At 32.7% G+C, this 26229-nt stretch overlaps 2 protein-coding genes across 4 annotated transcripts in view; both read right to left on the bottom strand.

The window, feature by feature from the left end:
• LOC146538364 (tachykinin-like peptides receptor 99D) overlaps positions 1 to 548 on the bottom strand; it is a 66297-nt gene extending 65749 nt beyond the window's left edge. For all 3 annotated transcript variants that reach the window (XM_085186999.1, XM_085186997.1, XM_085186998.1), the window contains exon 1: positions 209 to 548. The gene's annotated coding sequence lies outside the window, so the exon portion shown is untranslated. The remainder of the gene's footprint in view (positions 1 to 208) is intronic.
• Positions 549 to 22406: 21858 nt separating this feature from the next.
• LOC146538363 (larval cuticle protein LCP-30-like) lies at positions 22407 to 24351 on the bottom strand. Its single transcript, XM_085187046.1, has 5 exons — positions 24337 to 24351; positions 24092 to 24135; positions 23698 to 23952; positions 23105 to 23296; positions 22407 to 22980 (listed from the first exon to the last, which is right to left on the bottom strand). Exons 1-5 carry the CDS (start codon positions 24349 to 24351, stop codon positions 22407 to 22409), a joined length of 1080 nt encoding a protein of 359 aa, XP_085043172.1.
• Positions 24352 to 26229: the final 1878 nt, after the last annotated feature.

The raw sequence follows: 26229 nt of genomic DNA, 5'->3' as shown, positions 1-26229 counted from the left end.
TTGCGTTTTATGTTGATAATTTCACAAAACAGAATTAATAAAGTTTCTTCTTAAAATATTCCTACTCAAGTTTAACGCAAGTAGATTTAAGAAATTATTAAAATAATTAAAACCATTATACTATTGAAATATTCCAGCTAAATACTACAAAAAATTCCGTTGTCGTTAAATTAAAAATATTACAAAATAAAATATTTGAACAACTTACCCAGCGGCACCAAATCAGGTAAAAGTTGAAAACAAAGTTTATAAACACGTTTTACCAATATTTAAAAGTCATATTCCATAATTTAAACTAAAACAAATGCACTAATTATTTTTTATCAATGAATTCACTAAACACTTTGATTATCAATAACAAACACATTTAATAAATTTTAAATACATAAATGTCAGGTGACAATAGTTTGTCATTAATAAATAATTTACATAATTGCCGCCAAAATTACACAGATAATAAATATTTCAAAGTAGTTTTCGTAACGGCCAGCTTTGCCGCGCTCGGTGTTCGTAAGCGTGCGGTCGGTGTGACACTGTTGACCCGACGCTCTTCTATCGCGATTTGAGTTCTGAATGGGGAATCGCGCAAACGTCAAATGTGTACACAGCCCTATAATGTATGGAACTTTTAATAATATTATTTGTAAAATTAACTAATAATATTACAGTTACTCCTATACTGGTTATGTTTGTTGAGTGATTAATTTTAAATTCACACACTAACTGCGTTTATGTTTATGTTAACCAAAAATTCTTTGGTATGCTGGATGTTTACATGAAAATTGTTTGCTTATTTTTATTAAAAACTAAAAAATAATAATAGAGGTCGTAATGCAGTTGTGGGTTCGATGAGGTAGTAAAATATTTAATATTTTCATTTTTTTCCCTCTGGTAACTAGGTTAATCGCAGCGTTAAGCTCCGTCACTGACCACGCATTGCCAATAATATTACGTAACGTAAAACTATCAGTATATTAATAATTTTGGTAAATATGGCACTTTAAACATCTAATTATTAGGTACTACATGTTTTATGTTTTATTCGAGCTTAACTTGTACCATAAATTGCATTATTTGTAGTCTAAGACAGCAAAGTTATATACTATTTTTAGTATTCTGGTAAATTTTTATTTTAAAACATGCAAGTATTTATTTAGCTGTCTTTAAAATTAAACATTTATTAACTAAAGTATTATTAAGTTTAAAATCATTCAATATATATAAGCACAACAGAAAAATATCATTTTCATCAATATTCGACATACTTTTCCTTATCCATATATTCATACACTTTTGATAATAACTAGGTATGTACAAAACAAGTAAAGCTCTACATATGCAAGTAAAAAAATATGCATTATTTTAGAATATTTCGTTACGTTAAGCCATTATCTCATGGGAAAATGTACCATGCTGGTGTGTTTAGAAGAACTGTTGACGTCAACAATGTTCTCAGTATAGTTGCCACCATATTTGGTTTTTTTTCGTTAAATATGTATTTGTAATAAACCTACATATATATAGACGTCCTAATAATGTGGGAGTAATTCATTTATATTGTGAGAAATATCTCCAGTTATAAATAAACTATGTGTTAACTAGTTAAACTGATGTTTAATCGCGAAAACGGAATTCGTAAATATTTGCCAGCATATATTACGTCAAGTTTACAGGTAAACGCATTTCTCTATTCGTTAATGTTCAGTTTAATAAAATTAAGAGTTTGTTCGTAATTAAATCAATTGTAAAATACAAATTTGTATCAAAATCAATTCTATACATCTATCCTATCCTATAATTATCAACGGCCTTTGACTATTTCATTAATAAATTGAAACTACTGATAATAATGATTGGAAATTGCGAGTACCTAATTTTTTTTTTTCATTGACTGTCTTTCGAGTCAACAATTTTTCTCTTTCCTATAATCTATATATATAAAATTGAAAGGTCACTCACTCATCACGAAATCTCAGAAACTACATGTGCTAGGAATCTCAAATTTTGCATAGGAGTTACTTATAGGACGTAGGTACTTATAGGGACGGAAATTAATAATAACATAGTTCACGCAGGCGAAGCCGCGGGTGGGCCGCTAGTATCTATATACAATCAGCGAACATAAAACGATCATATTTTTTTAAATACATAATGTGATGAATGTTTAAAAACCGGTCAAGCACGAATCGGTAATTGAAGCAAAAATTTATTTAAAACGCAAATAATATTTTTACTTCTTATTATTATTTTTTCAAAGTAAATCAATAGTGTTATACAGTAGTTTTATATTTGCTTAGAAAAGCAAATATTTTTTTATACGAGTATATGTTACGCACAAAATATCTATGAGCTTTTTATACCAGATTGAATCTCCAAGCTGTACTTAACACGCCCCTCGTTGATGATATCACACTTAAGGAGTTCGTTCAATATACGATATTCAGTATTTTACTTAACGCTGTAAATATCATAATAGTGTCTATAGATTTTATAATACTCTCAGTTTCACGCTTTTTCCCACAACACCAAAAAGAGGGAAAGATAGAGATAAAGAGGAAAATAATTGCTTAGACCGCAAAGCATATAATGGAGGACACTAAAATCAAGAATCAATGAAATAAATTAAGTCGTGCTTAACTTTGCAGAACACTAAATAGAAATATTTAATAATTCACTGTCTGTTAATTTTTTATAAGAAAAAATTCCTAGCAACTACTTCAATTAAAAATAAATTATTTTTTGTATATAGAAGATTAAAAAGCACTTTAAAAATGTTCTATCATTTTGAATATACGTAGAATTTACTGAAATATGAAACAAAAATTAATTAAAAAAATATTTACATTTTAGTTCAAGCATAAGCTATATCATACTATTCATTCTTTTGGATAGGATCAATTATATTAATATGTATGTAAAAAAAGTAAAGGCAAAAATGTCTGTGATAAATTGACAGCTAGCAACGAAACGAGGTAATACCATCACCTAAAAAGTTTTTCAACGAAGAATATTATTAATCAGCGAAATTCGGAAATTCTCGATTGAGTCACGTTATTCGGTTCATCTCTCCCACAAGGGTGCTTCAAACGCACGAGGTACTCAACCTTTTATTTTTTGTGAGTAAACAGTATTTAATTAATTTCAATTTATTTGTTAACTAAAGTTATTCTCAAATTTATAAGCAATGTTTTTGGTGTTTACGATATGCTGGATTGATTTTATAATACATCAACTTATAATAGAAAGAAATAAAGATTAAAGTGCGGCGTTAAGTTTCACTAAGAAAAAATACATTGTCTGACTAATTGGCTTTGGCTGTTTGTTTGGAGCTGGTCTTATCACTTGATTCCCTCTGCCTACCATGCTACGTACGGGATACAGCATAAAGCTGAAAAAAGGCTCAATAATTTCATAAATGAAATTCTTACATATTCTTACTTTTAAGTCAAATTTTTGGTTAAATTTCATTTGAAAGCTTTTGTTCTTAACTTAACAATAGAGCGCCAGGGGATAAGGATTTGACGTGCTTAGTTAAGTGATGTTCATGTTAACTCCGATCCCTTTTGTGTATTCATAAATGACATTTTCACATCTATAAATTTTAACTTGATCTTGAAATTGTAAGATATAAGTTTTAATTAAAAGTTTTTCTATGAACGCGTAAAACTCATTTTAAAATTAATTTTCTATATTAAATAAAAATAACTAAAATAAAAGTTTGAGTATTTTAGTGTATAGTCTATTTTTTTCTTTACGCTCAATATACCGAAAATAGGGAAAAAAAAAGGCAGAGGAAAGCTAGCGATAAGAACCTGTTCTCCACGCATCGCCAAATTTTTGAGATATTGCATTTTTAGCGACGAAAATTAACGCCGCGTTTAATTTTATTACCAAAACGAAAATGAAAATAATACAATTCCCAGATTGAGAATCGAACCCACATTCATTGTGTTTACAGTCAAGCATTGTGCTTCTACGCTAAGACTACCTCACTAATAACCTTTTTTAATAATCTTATTAAAGCAAAATGAATGATGCCGCCAGATTTTCCAAAATTGACATTATAATCAGTATAATAAGTAGGTATTAAAGGAAATATAATACAGATTTTTATTTTCTTTTCGTCTGTATTGTATCGTAAATATTGAGAACATCATTTTGTTATTTTAATAAGAAAAATATCGAAGACATTAAACAATTCATAAGGGAACTTTTCGGGATAGCGAAATGAATAAGGAATATAGACTTCAAATAAAATTTTCAACTCGCCTGAGGCTGAGATTTTCAAATATAACCTTCAAGTTTCCAATTCTGGATTCATATTTCATCCACTTATTTCCTCCACTTATTCATCCAGAATGAAATTTGATTAATCTACTTTGTATATTATAATTTATGAAACACGAATAAGGTAATAAAATCAAAGTATATCACAGCATTTTTTTAAATCAATTGATGTTTTTAAGCATTTTTTAACGAAAGTATGTTTAAATAAGTACACGTGATATCGTACTATACCCCACCTCCTCCCTTGTGGTTTATCGTGATTTTTGCCGAACCTCTCCCCCCCTTTTAGAGCCTTACGTGATTTATGTACGGCCCCTTAGATATCTATATGAATATCTATTACGTCAAAGCACCATCTAAGTCATTGTTAATGTACCTACTGACCAATTTTGATTTAAACTACATATAAAGGTGAAACAATGTAGATGGTGAGATTATGAACTATATAAAAGTAAACAGGTTATAAATGTAGGTTAAAAATTTTATAAATATGCTAAATAGCTCAATTGCTTTGCAAATTATATAGTACTATATCTTTCTAGGCTATTAATTTAGGCTACATTGAAATTATATAATAATGTTTTATACTTTTTAGACAACATATAAAAATTTTAACGTAGCAGTATATGAACCCGCGACTCTTGGTCCAAGCGCTCTGACCACTAAGCCATACGTTCTCATCGAGCTACGTCGAAATTCTTATATGCTTGTAACAATTTATTTTTGTTGCTAACACACCATATGGTTTCTAAAAAGTATTATTCTTTCCTAAGTATCAAATAACATTTTAAAAATGTAAAAACAGTTTTTTTATATTTTTATTACTGGTTATATTATTATGAAAAAGAGATATCCTTGTATATTATTCCTTCTATTTTATTACATTTACAATGTTTTTTTTTATTACATTTTAGATACCTTATTTGATTGTAACAATCTATTGATATACATATATATACAGCAAGTAGCTACTATCCTTATATATATAAGTAGCATAAAGGATCGTTAATTAAACCATACCAGACATATAATTAAGCCTAAAGTTTTATTGGATAAAGTCTAATTTTCTTGCTATTGTTTTTTCTTCTTCGCGTATGTATTTCCTTTATTATGAAAACTAATATGATAAATAATTTATATGTGCTTTAGGGAGTATTTTTTAAAACCCTCTAACTTCTGTTATATATATAAAACTTCAACAATTTAATTCAAACGGTTATTGATATATTAACATTTAAAAACTAAACATTTAACTTGGGTCTCGTTTAATATTTATGGTTTTAATTGGATCTATATTTATAAATCCCAGAAGGCGTTATAAAATAATTAGATCTGCAATACTGTACTCAATATTCAACCACGTAGCACTCGACCTTTTGAAATTTAAGTGTCTCTTCTAATTTCGCTTTTATAATATTATATCTTTGATGTTAAAACATTCTAACACTCAAAGCCAGATATTAATGCGAACCAAATATTAGAAGCCAAATCAATCATTAAGAACTTCGCCTAATATCCAAAGGAAGTTATTGATCACTACTGTGTATTTAATGTGAGTTGTGACACTACAGAGTTCATCGCTAATTTAAATTAAAACTTAAATGGCGATTAAACAGAGTGGTATAATTATTGCTGTTAGTGCTTGTAGTGCCTATTATGGTTGGAAGATAATTACAAAATTGCTTTTGTCTTAGCGCGAGGTTTAACGATAAATTATACTTAGATCGAGTTCATTGCTGCAATTAAGAGTGTCTAAGGCGAAATCTCTCTCTCTCTCTCTCTCCTTCTAGTGTTACACGTTTCATGAAAAGCAATGTAATATTACTTTCAAAAAAGTCTTTATTACTGACTTTTAGGTAAGTTCGCAACCACAAAAAAGATTTGTGTTAGAAAAGTGAGCGGTAAGAGAGGTAAGGAGAGACCTCGGTTGCCCTTCAAAAACACAGTAACAAAGATACTGAAGGGAGGTCACGTAAAAAGCATGAGGACCCCTCGGAGGCCATGTATAAAGAGGTTAAAGACAGTGGACGAGGCAAAAGAGGTATATAGAGACCGTAGCGTTTGGCTCTCCATTTTCTCTGACTACCCCGGTACTGCGTGAAACTAAGTCAGCTTAGTTGAGTTCATTTCTTCTGTCTGATAACGAGGCAAAGAGTGGCGTTGAGTTCCACCACTCAACATGCGATGCATCCAAAATCAGTGTCTGTCGGAGTGTCTTAACACTAGGCTCCCCCTGTCTACCCTGGTACATGCGGGATACAGCGTGAAGCTGAAAAAAATGTTATCATGTAAGCGGTAGTCTTAATTAAAAAAAATATAAAAATAATTATTTTGATTAAGAATAGAGTATACACAATATAAAAATATAAAGGCAATACAGTGAAAACGTGTCAAGTCTAATATAAGTTAAGGCGCTTATTTTTATTTGTAACGTAAAAAAAAATGTGAAATTGTGTATTGAAATTATTATTTTAGACTTACAGGTTAAATTAGAATTTTCCGTTGTATTACTTTAATATAATATAATTAAAATTTGAACTTGAACTTTGAAATTAAAAATCTATATATAAATTTTATTTTATTTGACGTTAATGTCTTTATTGCAGTGTATTTCAACAAATAATTTAGTTAAGCTTTGAGTGTTAGAATGTTTTAACATCAAAGATATAATATTATAAAAGCGAAATTAGAAGAGACACTTAAATTTCAAAAGGTCGAGTGCTACGTTGTTGAATATTGAGTACAGTATTGCAGATCTAATTATTTTATAACGCCTTCTGGGATTTATAAATATAGATCCAATTAAAACCATAAATATTAAACGAGACCCAAGTTAAATGTTTAGTTTTTAAATGTTAATATATCAATAACCGTTTGAATTAAATTGTTGAAGTTTTATATATATAACAGAAGTTAGAGGGTTTTAAAAAATACTCCCTAAAGCACATATAAATTATTTATCATATTAGTTTTCATAATAAAGGAAATACATACGCGAAGAAGAAAAAACAATAGCAAGAAAATTAGACTTTATCCAATAAAACTTTAGGCTTAATTATATGTCTGGTATGGTTTAATTAACGATCCTTTATGCTACTTATATATATAAGGATAGTAGCTACTATCTAGTGTTGAAATACACTGCAATAAAGACATTAACGTCAAATAAAATAAAATTTATATATAGATTTTTAATTTCAAAGTTCAAGTTCAAATTTTAATTATATTATATTAAAGTAATACAACGGAAAATTCTAATTTAACCTGTAAGTCTAAAATAATAATTTCAATACACAATTTCACATTTTTTTTTACGTTACAAATAAAAATAAGCGCCTTAACTTATATTAGACTTGACACGTTTTCACTGTATTGCCTTTATATTTTTATATTGTGTATACTCTATTCTTAATCAAAATAATTATTTTTATATTTTTTTTAATTAAGACTACCGCTTACATGATAACATTTTTTTCAGCTTCACGCTGTATCCCGCATGTACCAGGGTAGACAGGGGGAGCCTAGTGTTAAGACACTCCGACAGACACTGATTTTGGATGCATCGCATGTTGAGTGGTGGAACTCAACGCCACTCTTTGCCTCGTTATCAGACAGAAGAAATGAACTCAACTAAGCTGACTTAGTTTCACGCAGTACCGGGGTAGTCAGAGAAAATGGAGAGCCAAACGCTACGGTCTCTATATACCTCTTTTGCCTCGTCCACTGTCTTTAACCTCTTCATACATGGCCTCCGAGGGGTCCTCATGCTTTTTACGTGACCTCCCTTCAGTATCTTTGTTACTGTGTTTTTGAAGGTCAACCGAGGTCTCCCCTTACCTCTCTTACCGCTCACTTTTCTAACACAAATCTTTTTTGTGGTTGTGAACTTATCTAAAAGTCAGTAATAAAGACTTTTTTGAAAGTAATATTACATTGCTTTTCATGAAACGTGTAACACTAGAAGGAGAGAGAGAGAGAGATTTCGCCTTAGACACTCTTAATTGCAGCAATGAATTCGATCTAAGTATAATTTATCGTTAAACCTCGCGCTAAGACAAAAGCAATTTTGTAATTATCTTCCAACCATAATAGGCACTACAAGCACTAACAGCAATAATTATACCACTCTCTTTAATCGCCATTTAAGTTTTAATTTAAATTACCGATGAACTCTGTAGTGTCACAACTCACATTAAATACACAGTAATGTTCAATAACTTCCTTTGGATATTAGGCGAAGTATTTAATAATTGATTTGGCCTCTAATATTTGGCTCGCATTAATATCTGGCTAAAATGTATATGGGATTCTGACGCCCCTTTCAAACAGGCGACATCTTCAAAATAGGCAGGAGAGTGGAGAACAGAGAAACTTAACACATTACCTATTATATACATATTTATTTACATATTCACTATAGTACTATATACTATACTAGCGACTTCACTTGCTTGAACAATACGAATATCTATCTATATATATAAAAGGACTTGTCCTCACTGACTGAGGTAAGACGCACGCACAGCCGTAACCGCTGATAGTAGAAACGTGAAACTTGGACAGATGTTTACTTTCGTAATTTGGACATCCACTAAGAAGGGATTTTGAAAAATTTTAACCCTGAAGGGGTGAAATAGGGGTTCAAAGTTTGTATGGAAAAACAATTAAATCGCCACCGATTTCTATAAAATTTGAAATTTAGATTTTTAAAAGTATTTAATTGAATACGCGTTTCATCGTTTTCTAGAATTCTCCCCCTTAGGTGCAAATAAGGGGTTGAAAGTTTGTATGGGAAAATTCTTAAATCGCCACCGATTTTTATAAAATTTGATATTTAAACTCTTAAAAATATTTCATTGAACACATGTTTCATGGGTTATTAGAATTCACCCTTAAATACGCAAGCGAAGCTGCGCGCGTCCGCTAGTTTAATATAATTTAAGTGTATTTAAAGAAACTTGATTGCTTATTTTAGTAAGCTATATATAATCTTCTTGAATCACGAAGCATCACGATTGTTATCACTATTAGAATAATGAAAATAATGTAAAATACTTAATTAATATTATTATTTAAAGATATACGAAAACTGTTTAGTCTTTCTTGTATGGAATTCCATATGTGGCAAGAAGCCAATGACTTGTTAAGGTTAACTTAACTGCTGTTTGCTTTATCAATGCAGTAACAGCGACGTTCCATTTTACCTATCATATGTTTTACAACTGAATTCAAGAAGATTTTAGGAAAATTGATAACCTACATTATATTTTTTTATTAATTTTATTATAACTTAAATAAACTATTTTATTATAACATTTTGAGATATTTGAACCATATATTTTAATGAATCTAGTCAGTCTTGCTCGTTAAGTAACTAACTCATTTCCTCGAGTGGGATTTGAACCTTCGACCTATCGCTCCTCTCGCAACCTAACCTCACGACTGGTACTAGGTACATCTAGTGCAATATTAATTTGTATTCAGGCGCATTCATATTATACTATTTTTTCATATTAATTTACTTAAATATAATGGTTGAATAACAAATAAACTTTGTTGAGTGACATGATAACTTTTCCTGCTTATCTAGCTTTAGTAAGAGTTGGCAACATGCGAAAGTTTGATAATATCGTAGACTGACATCTGAACGAGATATTATTTTAATATTTTTTATTTAACTTTATGTATAATCTATACTATATGTATATAAAATTGTAAGTAAAGTAGTAAAGGGCATAATATATGAGAGAAAAAAATTTTTTTTTTATAAATTTCGTCTTTCCGTCTGTGCGTCTGTCGTGCATTCGTCTGTTCGTTTATCCGTCCGTCCGCCTGTTCGTCTGCTTGTTTTGTTTGTCTGTGCACGTGCATCTCAGAAACAGCATCTCAGTAACAGCTCTTAACTTTTAGTAACTAAAGTAAAAAATTGAAGTTTTTTTGTTTTTAAATCGTTCCTTAAATAAAGAATTTTGTTAAAAGATGTATGGACTTTAGCTTTTGAACAGTTATGTTCGTGTAAATGTTGTTTTTTTATAAATTTTTCTGTAAATATTAGAAACACTTTTCTCATATTTTCATCATAAATATTTGCGAAATAAACAATTTCCGGTTTTACTTTTAGACTCTTGAAGCTATGTTTATGGTAAGGTTGTATGATTTAGTACATCTAAATATTCATGACGTCTAATTTATATGGCTCTATAACGAGCCAGTGAAATGTTCGTATGAAATGTTAGAATTTCACATGCATTTTGTGTTGCAAGCAACGGCTAGACATAAATATGTGAATCGTGAATATTTTTTATCATCACGCTGTATCCCGCACACAGCAGGGTAGGCAGAGAGAACCTAGTGTTAAGACACTCCGTTCCCTATTTTCTGCCTAAAGGATACTGAAGGCTGTGTATGTATTAAGTGGTGGAACTCACCGACTCGCTTTTGCTTTGATACCAGAGCGAAGGAATGAATATAGTAATCCTTAATATTAAATTAATCAAAACATTGAGTCAACGAGTATTTCTCGTGGACCTAAAATTATGAAATTGACCCTCGGTGCACTTGACAATTTTAATAAAATATTACTTTATATTTTTATTTATTATAATATTGATATATTTTTAAGGTTATATAATAATAATATAAATAATGAGTAATAAGTATATGTATATAATTTATTAGACACATTAATTTAAATACTTAATTAACTCAAGGTTAAGAAGACAAGAGAAATGCCGCGAATCTTCTTTATCTTAATGGCGATCTTTGAATTAATAACGTGATGAACAATCTGTCTAAAATCAATAAATGACAATACTTAAAAGATTTATATAACATTATGTAACTTGCATCCTGCATTTAAAATTAATAATAATTTTAAATTTTAGTCTTAATTACACGCTATAAACTAACAAGGTTATTTTAAACAAAGGTATATATTTATGAAATAATTCATGTATTGCATGTACTAAAAACTTTCACAATTATCTTGAATCAACAACAATAGAGACATCTAAACTGTAATTTTATACCCAGAATTCCAAATCACAAGCTATAATAATTTTCTTTTAATTACTTTAAGTAAAGGCTTAAGATTCACACAAAAGCTTCACACAAAAGCCCTAAATTCTGATATACAATTATATCATGAGTAAGTAATAGCCAGCATCATTTCGTATTCCCTTTGACTCATTTATCGTATATCGTACTTTACGCTCTGTTATTCACTGAATGGCTCTCAATACCATGCTTCAGTGACTGGGCTGTGACACACCCATATTACCACTTAAATCTATAATGTATGATTAAAATTTAAACTTACCCTTTGTAAAATAGATGTAATCAGAAACATATGTGGGGAGCTAAATAATATGTTTAATTCATCTATGATAAGATTTTAAATAAGTGAAGCCTATAAACAGACTCCGTCCCCCACCGGCGAAACTTAACGCCGCGCCGGTCCAAACCCGCCTTCATGCCAAAACGAAGAATAAAAATATTATCATAATAATTCATTCCCTCCAATCGGGAACGAACCTACAACCGTCACGTCACATCCTTGGGCCCCTGGGCCACGACGACTTCTAATGTTTTGAATAAACGTATTTACTATCTTTTCCTTTTGAAAATACGTTAGCAATAATATTACATTCATTGACAATAGTTTTCCTATTTTCCTTTTGTCTGTCTCACAAGTCTCGTGTCTATCAAACCAATGTTAAAAGATTTGTAAATGCAAAACGTATAAAAAGGAATAAGCTTTAAACTGTTACGTAAAACAGAAACACGATTGAGTCATGACAGTTTGTTTTTTCCTTTCATTTGGCTACTAAAATTTAAAGATCATAGAAAATGATAATGGAAATATTAGTAGACATTTATTTTTACACAAAAACAATGCTATCGTTTCTTGATATAATTATTAAATTAAATTTTAAAGCTTAGACCCTTCATCCGTAAATTTAGTGTATAATAAAAGAAAACAACGTATGAAACCTTTTACCGTAAAGCTTATTTTATGTGTAGCTCTCCGACGTTCTCAATAAAAACGCGCTACGTCGGCGAAATCATTTTAACATCACCTTGACAGTGGCCAGTATTCAAGTCTGCTGTTCGTCTGGATACATTTATTTATTTAAACAATATATTGATATTATATTAAAAGATTTTTGTGATAGTGATGTATAATAAGGGGGGATATTGATTAGTTATTTCATCATCATCATCATGGACAGCCATCGATTGTCCACAGCTGGACATAGGCCTTCCCTCAATTCTCGCCATCACACTCGATCCTCAGCTCTTCGGACCCATCCGCTTCCCGCCAACCTCCAAAAGGTCAAAGGTCGTCTGTCCATCTAACAGGGAGTCCCACCGGACGTTTGGTACGGGGTCTCCACTCTAAGACAGGTCGGCCCTAGCGGTCGCAAACACTAACAAACTCGGCAAGTTAAATAAAAGCTTGTAAAAAGGGATAAAGACAAACAAACTATATATGTCAGAGCCAACAAGATTAATAGAATCAAAGAGCTTTATTAACTTCCTGAAATGTTCTTTCTCATCACAAACGTTCGTTAAATTTTGGGTTTTGAACTTTAAGCAATTCCGTCTTATCCAACTTTTAGCTAACTAAGAGGACTTTAAGCAAATTGAACAAAAATGTTTCTTCCAGGCCAAATTATGCGCTATGCGTGGGATCTGTGTGGGCGGAAGTGTTCGATTGAGTATTTGCTATTTTTAGTTCAATCTTCCAATATCAATTTTTCTATCTTTTATGTTTAATTTAATTCAATTTTAGCAATCCCTCATAATTTGGTTAAGAATATAGCAAAAAAAAAAATATGAGACCATTTTAAAATTATAAAAAAAAATTCTGCATATCCAACCAAATAAATAAATATAATATAATAAATTCCACACCTATATACATATACATAATAATTATACAAAAGACTATAATAATTATACAAAATACTATAATAATATATGTAAAAAAAAAAAAAAAATAATAATAATAATTAAAAAAAAAAAAAAAAAAAAAAAAAAATTGTCGGTAGGGGTCTCATCCAACCCCTCTAGTATAAGCTCTAGATATAAGTACAGTTTAAATTGTCCCAAAATTAAGTACGCCACATTAAAAGAACTTTCACATTAAAAGAAGAAGATAAAAAAAGGCACGGGCAACTATGCGCCCGTGGATGTAGTTTCTAAAATAAAAAAATAAAAAAAAAAAAACCAAATAAATAACTAAAATAACATTGGCAGTGCTTAGACTCTCATAAACAAAATGTACTAAACATCGTCGCATCGAAGTAGCAAAATTGAAGTGAATTTTCGTGTCGTCCCTTACACAGACACGTATTGTTTATATAGGATTGATTGAGAGGATGACTTTATGAAATTTTCCATTCAAACGAATCACAATGCGAAATTTAATTGGATCCCAATTCGATAGACCATTTGATGGCAGATCAGCACATATTAGCCAATTCAATTTAAATAATCCGGCGCCTTTCCTTTGACTGTGCATCTCACTTCGATGAGCAAATATATTCAAATCTAATTCATTTTTTTCAATTACATTCTTAAATGAGGAAAGTCATGGCGCAGCGGCACAAAGATGCGACTGTAATTGCAGCAGGTTCTAGGTTCAATTTCCACTTAAGGAAATTAAATATTATGATAACGCCTAATAAGTGATAGTAAGACGTTTTATCTACGCTAAAAGATTTTTTGTTATTCTTTAACATCCTATTTAATTTTTAAAATAATTAAATATATCAAGAAATTTACACTTAGATTTACTCTTTGCCATTTGAGCGTTTACGTCAATTTGCTTTTCTGACATGAATGTACTAAACTAGGATTGGTATAATGAACTAAAGAACCTTTCATTTTGAGGTACGAAACCCTAAGAAAACGCCTTGAGTTGCCTTGTTTTGAGTGAATGACAAAATAACTGATTTAAAATGTAATATGAATAATGAATATTTTGACAGTGAGACAGTATGTGATTGTAAATGAATAGTGGGTTCGATCTGCACTCGGTTCTTACGGTACAGTCTAATACACTAGGGTTCTCTTTCATATTCTGCAATGCGAGATAAAGTACAAAGGTAAACAAAAATTATTTTTAGATATTACATATACGCATTTCTATTTATATGTAAAATTATAATGTTATATTTTATCTAAACTAGCAAAATATATCTACACAAAATACACCTACATATAAAATAAATAAAAGGAATAAAAACTTCCAACTATTTTTTCTTGAACATCTAATTAAAAATATTTCAATAAGCTCTTGTGCCAGAGGAGCGACGAATACAACTCGAGCTTACTCCCATTTTCATAAACTGACGTCATAATCATTAAAGCAATCTAATGAAAATAATTTGAATACGACAAAGTGAATAGACGTGCTACTTTCTCTATATACCTACATTTAAGTGCATTTCAAAATTTTAACAATCACTCGTAGACTCATATTAATATTGTCTGGACTGTAGTGTTTTTGCTAATATCTTTTTTCTAATATTTCAATTACCCTAATTTGAACGACAAATATTAAAAAATAGAAATAACTAAATAACCTGAAAATTAACTTGAATATCTCATTCGACAACAAAATAGCAAACATTTACAATTCATTCAAGCAATATACGTCTTACTGCTTGCGTACACAATTATACCTGCACATGAGTTCTAATGCCCTCGTAAATCGCTCCGGTACCAAGATTAAGTATACACTAAACAGATTTCATACACGTGGCGGGATCAGAAATATTTCTATTCTGTCCACCATTCCATCCGTACCCGCAGCTAGCACAGCTGTTGTTTCCCAAAAACCTTTTACTATCTGACAATTTTATGAAACTATCAAACGGCTTGCGGCTTCATCGAATTGCCGTAGATAAAAAGCTATGACAAGATTTTACTTAACGCTTCCGTACCCCGAAATTTTGATAGTGTTTGTCCCATTAAGACATAATATTGAAATCGTTCACAACACAGTTTGAAATAGTAAAATCCTTGCTATTAAGCAACAACGTTTGCTTGTTAACGACGAGAACTTTAAATCCGAGGATGCCCGAAACTTACAAAAATTTTTGTACATATTTTTAATACGAAAAATATATATATACTTTTCAATTATATTTTCCAGGATTAGTTTTAAATCGTACCTTTCAGCTTTAGCTGCTATTAATAACACCTTTGTAATATTAAACAACAATTATTAGAATTTTTACACATGTTTTCACGTATATAAAAAAACGTACATCCCTAAAAAAGCCGAAATTTATTTATTATTTAAAGAATCTGCTTCAGTCACTTAAGAATAAAAAGGGATGTTAAGTAAAACGGGGTTAAGTCTGATACTGGCAAGGAAAAATTATTATCCGCGTTGACAGCCCATCAATCAATCTTGCAGTCGTCGCCAGATAAGTGAGACGTCGACACCCAGCTTACATTAGTCGTTAAGTTAAATGTGGACGAGATGACTCTTCTCCTAATAAGTAAAAATATATTAAATATTTTAAAATTTTTGTATTCGTAAATTTTGAGAGTGTAATTTTTTCTTTTCATGTTTAAAATGATTATTATATCATTCTAATTTATTACAGTTAATTAAAAGAATAAATCTGTTGAGGCAATTCGTGGCGCAGTACAAAGAGTTCGATACCCACTCGAGGCAATTAAATATTTAATATTTCCATTTTCGTCGTTCTGGTGTCGAGGCAAAGCGCGGCGTTGAGTTTCACCACTCAACACGTTGTGCTTTAAGAATTCGGCGGAAAATGGGAAACTCCTTATCCCATAATGTTTTAACATCAGGTTTTCTCTGCCTACCCTGCTGTTTACAGCGTAACTCTAGATTATATAGTAATTTAATATCATAGAGAACATTCGTGAACTAAACAAGACGCAACTATATGCATAATTTTGTTTTATTCTTAGCATCAATATAAACTACCTACGAGTACACCAGGAATAGTAAAGCTTTACGGAGAGTTATACGCAGTGATGAATTCATTATTTACAATTGAACGCCAATGCGTATCAAGGTTAAGTAGTCTCAGGTTTAATGTATTAAGACTTGGAGAAAAGTCACGCCTGAGCTATGCATTTTAAATACACTGCTTCAAGATAAGCTCACTCTAGTGGCAAATTAAGGATTGTCGTAATTTGTCTTTTATAAAATGAAAAAATAGTAGGTATACCTACTTATTATAGGAAGATTAAGGATTATTATAGGGAGATTAAGGGGCCTAAGTGTGTGTAAACGCGACTGGTAGTGAGCTCAGCCCCCACACAACTATTTTTTTTTTTTTTTATGGAAATACTACAAGTCAAAAGAGGGTTCGGGTCACCTGATGATGATCGCCGCCGCCCACGACCCCGTGCAGCACCGGAGGAGCTACAGGTGCGTTGCCGGCCTTTGAGGTGGAGATAGACGCGCTTCTTGAAGGTACCGTACCGATCTGGTACCGGTTCATATCGTACCGATCTGGAAACACTGCCGCGGGTAGGCCATTCCACAGTTCGGTGGCGCGTGGAAGGAAATTTCTACGAAACACAAGTAAATTAAATATTTATTAACCACCACTTATCAAGCAATGCCTCCAGAATTGGGCGGAAAATGACTCTAGGTCGGTCGGTCGGTCTTGACTCTAGGTCGTAGTGTCTTAACTCCTGTTCGGGATACAGCATGAAGCACTGTATATAAAAAAAAATATTCTTTGTGAAATACAAAAATAAAAACGATAACCATTTGATATATCTATTTATTTTAATAAATAATAATATTTTTAAATTATTCGTAACGTCTCATTGTTACCAACATTATATTATTTTTTTTAATTAATTTATATGTGTCAGAAACTAGAATGACAAAAGTAGTATGGCCAATTAATAATTTTATTTTCATATTATAATTTTTGATCTTATAAATCATGACACGGAAGACGCATTCAAATTTATAGCTGATTGACATTTAAAATGCTAAGATATATATTTTATTCATATAAAAGAATTTATTATTTGGGATGTGACGATGCACAGCATCTGTGAGCATCTGTGAGAGGGCGCTGTATACTTCCCTTTGATTATCCAATGATTTTCACTTCCGGTTGCTGTCTTCGACCAATCAGCGATCGCCGGAAGTCACGTGGTCTCAGGTGGTAGGGCGCCGGAACGTATAATAGGCGACACTACGCTTCTTACCTCATAGCGTCGTTATTTCCCATCAGAGTAACATCGTTTAAAAGTGAAAGTGCTGTGGTAAGTGTAGTGTTGGAGGTGGAATTTCTTCACATCGTGAACTGGATTTCTATATGGGGCCTACTCCTGGGAAGGCCTCCAGCAAAGAGGTTCATCCTCATCGAGAGAATTTGCTTTTGTGAAATTCAAAGGTAACAAAATGGACAACGGGTGAGTCATTTGAATCTCTTGTGTAACAAGTTTCTACATGCATGTAATACTGTTCTATTGCTTGGTATTATATATACCAATACTGTAGTGGATTCTGAGCTTACCGAACACGGCTGTGTTATAACCTACAATAAGGTTAGGTATATGTCTCAGATTTTCAGCAGTTATGGCCCAATTTTATTCAACTAACGGGCATTGCAAAAAGCAAGAGGACTCATCGCTTGTTTAACGCTCTCGGCATAATGTCATGCGATGTAAACGGAGTTTACTAAATAAATCGGTTTTCACCGAGTTTACTTAGTTGTATTATCCATTAATATATGTACTACCTTCGTTTAAATACGATAAATTCGTTAGGAGCGTATCCTGAGCGAGTTATCAAATATATAAAAAATTCTGTTCTCATATATATCAGGGAAGCGGATTATTTAATAGTTGCCAGTTGTCAAAACCAGATGGCGTTGCCTGTCACTCTGACGTGACACCGATCGATGACAATCAGAAATGGGATCGGAACAAGCTCCGGTCCCAAACACCTTATTCTGCGACATACATAAAAAGTCTGTCTATTTTTAGGTAAATCTTTTTTATTTATTTGTAATAGGATAATTACTAACGTTGTTGAAATGTTATAATCGCTGGGAGCGTATCCTAAGCGAGTTAACGAATAACAATGGATAAATCTGCGTGGGACTTTCTTTTGGCTTCTTTTGACGATTGCATTCCCTGCACTCGGAAGAATTAGACACAAGGATTCGAAGACAATTTCAAAGCCTGCTTTCCTGGCAGGAAAAGTGTTTCAAACACGGAATATCGGAGGTTCATTTTCTCAATCCTGGAGGAGTGAGGATAAAAGAATTGTGGATTTGCTGCTTATTCATGGTTACTGCCATCGCTGTGAACGTCATAACATTTAACAATGGGCTCCATAGTATTTAGCAATCACGGGATCTTCTGTATGGCCTCTTCGGCAAAAGTTCTAGCCAGTCACCTTATCTTAGTTGCCTTAAGAGGGACTCGGGCTATTACTTGACATAAGGTATGTCCAACTATTTAAAGTGCATTTATCCGTACATTAGAATTTAAAAAAGCTCGGTACTATTTTAATGCTCTCAATTGTACGGGAGGGGGGCAGTTATAAGGAGGCTGCCTCTGAGCGTATCGGAGGCAGTGGCTGATGGTTTGGGCTCCGTAGGCCCTTCCCGGTTTAATCGCGGGAATGCATCTAGCCATTTACCTCCATGCCACCAATAATCCTTTTCCAAGATTATTTGAAGCAGTTAGACCTTCGTCAACCGTACATGCATCAAAAATTGAGAAGCATGCGTTGAGTATGAAACTCTAGCACGTTTAATTATACATTAGCAATTGTCAAGTATCAGTGCATACCGGATATCGGAAGTATGGAGTGAGAACCCGCCGACGGGTAACACAAGCCCAGAACTTAGTACAAGGGTGTTGCATGATTGTTAATAATTTTATTTAAATGTAACCGTATCTTCCTGTATACATGGTGTTAAGAAATACGGAGGCTGCCTATGGGTATATCGAAAACGGGTGTAGATGGTTTGGGGGCTCTGAAAACTCTTTTCGACTTAATAATGAGCATTCTCCATATCGTCTCTGGCTTTATCCAATAAGAATTTTCAAGCGGTTCGAGAAAGCAAGGATAGAAAATGGTTCGACTCACGTTCTACAACTGATAAAGCAAACCAATAGGATATGGATGGTTGAGTAATGGATAAAAAGAAGCAATGTGTCAAAACTAAATTAAAAATCTGACTAAAATAGCGGGTTCAAGTATTATAAAAAGTCGCCGAAAGTTTCTTTGGGCTAATTTGGCATTACCCTCGTGCAAGTGAGTGCACATCCCCGCGAGTGCCGCGGCAAAAGTATTTTATAGCTGACGTACTATATAATACCGTACATCCCTGTGGTGCATTCGAGTAGCCATCAGAATTGAAGCTGATGTAGTGGAAGAAATCTATAATCCACCTAGAAGAAAAGAATCCAGCTAGAAAATGCGACGGCGACTGATGTTAGTATTTGGAAAAAGAAGTAAAATTTGCATCTAGCAAGAGTAAGAAGCAGGAGAAGGAGGAAAAGAAGGCAGCTAAATAATTCAGAAGGCAAATCAAGACCAAATTAAAGTCGCCAGTTGAGCGGCTTATTACTGAAGTTGTTAGATATGACAAAATATGAAATGCGAGAATTACAGACGACAACCTTTTATTACTAAGTTGTTGGATACCATAAAGTATGATAATCAATAATATTGCAAAAAGACTATCAAGAAGTTTCATTCATTTTTTGTAACTTTGGTTCCATAGCTGAGGAAAGCTAATGAAAATAATCGCCTTCATGGGACATGAGGGCTGTGTAAAGGTAGTTACATATGTAGATATCCGCCGCATATTGCCAGGAGTTTTGCATAAACTGAACCTGGCTAGCGAGGTGTACACGTAGTCACAACTCCAATATGGCGGAGAGCATGTTGGATGTCTACGACATCATTAAGTCCGGGGAAGTCGGACGTTTGAATTGAGTACATCTGTATTTAAATCGTATATTTTGACACTGTGAAGTTGCTCCTAAAAGCGAATTTCAGAGAGTGAACTATTGTAGTTCTAAAATACAGCTAAGAAGCGATAATTGAAATATTATAAAATTGATACCTTTATATGTAAATGTATAGTAGTATCAATTACTTATAACTTTATTACACTTCGAAGAATGATATAATCATTAGTCGGCCTGAATTTTGTTGAAAAACTAATGAGCTCATAAACTCACATTTTCTAACGCATCGTATATCAAGTCCAGTTTGGTTCAAAACTGTACCTAAGTAGCAGATAGGACATTCATATCATGAATTGTCGGTCTGGTTGCGGATCGGGTAAGCATTCATTGATGCTTTTGTGAAGTTGTAATACTCAAAGTATGTGATAATGAAATCAAGTCTTAAATTTTACAAATGCGTTCAAAGGTTTGACCAGTATAAGAATATATTATTGGGCTAAGTACATAATATTTTATAGAGCATTCTATTAAATACTCGTGTTATAGATATGTTGTACTAATGGCATCAATTACAAGGTAAAAATTAACTTGGGTAACTACTTCATCATCATCATCATCAGCCTGTCCTCGTCCATTGCTGGACGTGGGCCTCTCCAATGGCGCGCCGCTGGGCTCGATCTTCGGCTCTCTGCATCCGGCCGTTGCCGCCACCTTGCGGACATCGTCACCCCATTTAGCGGGAAGACGTCTTTAATTACGCTTGTCAAGGCGTGGTGTCCACTCTAGAACGCTTCTACTTACTATAAATTTATTATAGTTGTTAAAAAAGGAAGTATGGAGTTGGTTGCCGGTTCTATCTACGACCCGCTGTCTGAGCCGGAGATGGTTTCCAATAGACCGGACGACATTTTCATTGTCATTTCGATCCTGCTCGTACTTCTAACATCATATTTCGTTTAGAAATATTTTGGTGAAACCGGTGACCTGTCGAAAATTACGCTCTAGAGACGGTGGTGTCATCCTAAGAAAAATGTTTTTCTAGGTTCTACATTAAGAAACTAGCTAGACCACCGGAAACAGGCTACAAAAGGTAACAATTTTGTTGTGTAACTTAGAGGTGAGGCTACGCAAGGGCTTCATGAATAATAATGAATACTTATATAAACAGGTTATTAAATTATTATCAAAAGAGGTGAGCACGTCTAGCTTTATTATTTAGACGGTTATGCGAGCTTCCTTTCCTACTCATGCTTATCAGCGAGTTGCGGATCATCTTTTAAAATTTGTTTGTATGCAAATTATAAGTAAATCTAATAATTGAAGTTAGATTATTTTGGCTCAGCTTCCGGCAGAGCGATTATTAATTGAATTAAAAAATTAAGCAATTAACAATTTGCTTATAAATAAAACAATGTTACTCATGTTTTTTGTGGTTTTACAGATCAATTTATCTGAATGTATCAGAATCAGTTTATACAATCATTCTGATTTAGATCACATAGCGTCGTGCGTGGTCACCAGGAGTTATAAACACGTCTCTCACAGATGCTGTGCATCGTCACATCCCAAATAATAGTACAAGTTTTACATAACAATAAAACTTGTATTATTGTGGAGAGACGATGCACAGCATCATTTTAAGGCTCCTGGTGAGAATCTGCTATGAGGTAAGAAGCGTAGTGTCGCCTATTATACGTTCCGGCGCCCTACCACCTGAGACCACGTGACTTCCGGCGATCGCTGATTGGTCGAAGACAGCAACCGGAAGTGAAAATCATTGGATAATCAAAGGGAAGTATACAGCGCCCTCTCACAGATGCTCACAGATGCTGTGCATCGTCTCTCCACAATAATACAAGTTTTATTGTTATGTAAAACTTGTACTATTATATAAAAATGCCGTAGATTTTTAAGAAGTATAAAAAAGACACTCTAATAGTAATATTTAAAATATCTTCTAATTCTTTGATCTTTTTTGTATATTATTTGATGTTACGTAAAATTTTGAGTATTAGGGATTTCTATTTCATTAGTCTAGTTAAAAAAATATAAATAAAATAAAATATTAATTTAATGTAAATACTTAATTTATTAACTTTGAAATAACAAATTCAAAAGTCATAACAACTGATGGATGGGACAAAACAAAAAATATTTAAAAAAAATAACTAAGGCAAATGGGCTCCTTCGGGTAAGAAGCCGCGTTCGTCGGCTGTGTAGTCCACTCTGTAGGTAACGCCATCGGGTGCAACAAATTGGAAGAATCCTCTGGCCCTCATTCCACTACTTTCATTATCAATTTTCTCAATGTGTCCAGCCTCCTCAGCAAAAATTTTGTTTTCAGTTTCATAAAGGTAGTGGTAACCTTCTGGGATGTAATCATTTTCATAACGGATCAGTCCATATCTGTAGTTGTAATTACCTGGGTCAACTTTGACTACTGCAGGCACGTACGGCTTTACGTAGGCTGATGCGGAACTGAATACTTTGACAGGAGCAACTGAGCTCGGTACAGGGGCGATGACAACGGGGGCTGGAGAAGATACGGGTTCTTCTACGATAACACTTTCACTGACTGGTGCAACAGAGCTCACTGGTTCAGGGACTACTTCAACTGGTTCAGCAACAGCTTCTACGGGGTCAGCAACCACTTCTACAGGTTCAGCAATGACCTCCACAGGTTCAGCGACGGCAGGTTCAGATACACTCACTGCCTCGGATACAGGAGAAACACTGCTTACTCTGAAATAATGCAATGAATATTAAAATCCTTAAAATTTAGATTACTGAAAAAGGGATTCATTACTGTGAAACAATATATTTTTTCTCAGTATTAAGCCCATATGTTAAAATAATAGCAGCTTACTCAGCGGCAACAGATGCGTCTTGTCCATTTTGTTTATTGCTGTCTTTGTCTCCAGAGTAAACTCCTCCAGGACCACCTGGGCCTCCGGGACCACCGTTGTCTGAAGAACCGTCATAGAAACCACCGGGACCGCCTTTATCGAAAGAACCGCTGTAGAAACCTCCGGCACTACCACGGTCTCCACGGTCTCCGCTACAATTATATAGTGTTAATTGTAATTATGAACATTTTTTTGACCATATGTAAAGTTAACAAAACCAATATTGCATTCCGTTAATATTAATAAATCGTATGTAATCCCAAGAAATTATGGGCAATAATCATAATTAAAATAATTTTAATGAATCGCTTATTGTTGCCGAGTATTCATTTAGAAAATATATCCTCTGAATATTATTTGTGAACTAGGTGATGAAAAATAAATTAGATGATGATAAATAATGCCTATCCTCATCTAAGCAAAGCTAGGATATACAAACAGTGCATATATAATATGCAATATGTATATGTATAAATATTTCCCTGAGTGGAATGTCAACCTACAATTACTACGTTAAAAAAAACGTAAATAATCTAGAACATCAAGAACTTACTTGTAAAGGCCAGAATCGTCAGGAATGTAACGGCCTGATGAGTCGTACTTGCCGGGGTTGTAACGGCCAGGGTCGTAACGTCCAGCATCGTATTTACCCGCGTTATATTTGCCTGCGTCGTATTTGCCGGGGTCGTAGCGGCCTGAGTTGTCTACTTGAGCGGGTTGGTATCTGGCTGTGTAGTAGCGGTAGGGGTTGAAGGTAGATGGAGCAGGTGTGGACGAAAAGTACTGCAACAGTGGCTTGATTGGTACCCTAGAGAAAGTAATTATTATTATATAAACATTGTATAAAAGTATTGGGTAAAAAGTTGCTATTTTTTAAATATTTTTTATTTATATTCTACATGTGTATAATTTGTTCACTACAAAATATGAGCTGTATGATAACTTACACTTCATTTTCAGCTGCCAAAGCAACCGCCGCCAAGGCAATCACCTAGGATAAATATAAATATTATTAGACAAGTTTCAAGGAATTGCTTTTTTAAATTTATCCGATAATTACTTTTTCTTTTAATATATATTTGTCCAATTACAAAAACCAATTAGTTTCAACACATTTTGAGAATTATTTAATATTACATCGAAAAAACAGTAACTAATTAAATATATTCTTTAATATTGATTTTTTACTTACCAGAAGAGACCTCATTGTCTTAGTTTCCTAAGGTTGTCTAAGTCAATGTAGATTCACCGAAGATGAATCCTTATATATACCATTTTCAATCTAATTTTAATGAGAATCATCTCCTGCTCTAATTAACATGCCTCTGAATTTATTGATGGCACTATTCGATTTTATGAATTCGATTAAGTGATACATATTTTTATTCTTATATTGAACTTTATATATTATACTTAAAGATATAATATGTTAAGGAAGGATATTCTTTTCTTTGTAAGATTATTGATTAAGATTTTGTATAAATAAGAATTAATAAGTGACATACGATTTTTTTATTGATGAGAGTACTCTTATCAGAATGTACGTGTATATTCAATATATTTCATTTAAATTCAGCGCAAGCTCTCCTCGTGACGAGAAATAGTAAAACACTTGGGGATGCTATAAAAACCTTAGGCCTAGGTGAAGCCAGTGTAGGTCGCCTTAATAGCCAGTATACCTTGTGCGATATCTATAAAAATTGAAATTTTCTTTTCAATATTTTTAACTGTTGTGCATAGATTTTTTATTGTAGCTTCCAAAATATTAATAAAGTATATTTTATATATTTTTAAATATTCTAATTAATTTTTTTTAGCATCTGTATTCCACACACAGCCGAGTAGGCAGAGGAAGCCTAGTGTTAAGACACTCCGTTCCCTATTCTCCGGTGAAAGCATTGAGCGTTGAGTGGCGGAATTTAACGGCGCACTTTGCTTCGACACCAGAACGAAGAAATTAAAATATTAAATATTTCATTTCTACGAATGAGAATCGAATCCACAACCTGTCGCGTTTACAGTCAAATTTTGTACCCCTTCGCTACGACTTAATATGACATTATATAGAATATTGATATATTCTATTCATATGAAAAAACATAAATCTATTATTTATTTATAACATTGTAATGTTAAAAGAAGACACAACTTTGAATAAAACAGTCATCCATCCCCAAACTTTCATTGATCGATCAATGAATTCTAAAAATAATTATGAAGGGAGATTTTTTGTAAGCCTACTTACTTTTTTTTTTTACTTGACGCTGCATCCCGCACACAGCAGGGTCGGCAGAGGGAACCTAGTGTTTAGGCACTCCGTTCCCCACTTACTATACTATCATCTATACATGATAAAAATCGAAAACAACTTTATAATCTGGACATCTAAAAGGACTGGTCAAATATTTATGTTACGTAAGGAACTAAAATTTAAGAATTATCCTTTATATTTTTTACATTTCCCTTACGCTTTATATACATTTATAATGTATTAAATATATATATTGATATAGTTTTAAAATCACTAAAAACCAGTTTTGGCAGTTACCATGCATCGCCCCGGATATCAGCGATGACAGAACATAATTCTCAAACAAGGACAATATATTATTTAAATGACAATGACTTATAAATAAACCAAAGTACATTAGATGTTTATTGATTTAGATACATAATTTAGCATAATTATTAATTATAAGTTCGATATCGATCATTGTTTCACTCCAAAACTTGAGCTAACTTTATTCTAAATCAATTTTACAGAAAAGATCGCCGACGTTTATATGTATAAAATAATTTTATTTTTTATGTTCCCTCAAGAGATCGTCCAGGGGGTAGTTTTTGTATATATGCTTTGTCTTTTACCACATTCTTTTTAGTTTTTACTTTATTTTTTTCAAGCTAGCATATAATTAGCGCATTGTAACTTTAGATAGCATTTGTTCCCTTTGTGACGTATCTCGCAGAGCGCTGTGGTTATGAGTTCAAAATACGCTAGGATAAATAATTCAAATAAAAAAAAAAAAATTTCAAACAAATTAAAATATGGCGTATACAATCACTTATTAGAATTGTATAGTAGAAA

The sequence above is a fragment of the Heliconius melpomene genome, chromosome 6 (assembly GCF_056956725.1).
Source record: "Heliconius melpomene rosina isolate 202511_hmr_F chromosome 6, ASM5695672v1, whole genome shotgun sequence".
In the NCBI taxonomy this organism is placed as follows: domain Eukaryota; kingdom Metazoa; phylum Arthropoda; class Insecta; order Lepidoptera; family Nymphalidae; genus Heliconius; species Heliconius melpomene.
The sequence above is the reverse complement of the archived record's forward strand: the minus strand, read 5'-3'. Positions and strand labels throughout refer to the sequence as shown.

What these genes read in the sequence shown, in the direction of transcription:
- LOC146538363 (XM_085187046.1), bottom strand. An exon ending in TTGGCAGCTGAAAATGAAGT is followed by an intron (nt 23,953 to 24,091) that starts GTAAGTTATCAT and finishes TACTTTCTCTAG; the next exon opens with GGTACCAATCAAGCCACTGT. An exon ending in GACGCATCTGTTGCCGCTGA is followed by an intron (nt 22,981 to 23,104) that starts GTAAGCTGCTAT and finishes GCATTATTTCAG; the next exon opens with AGTAAGCAGTGTTTCTCCTG.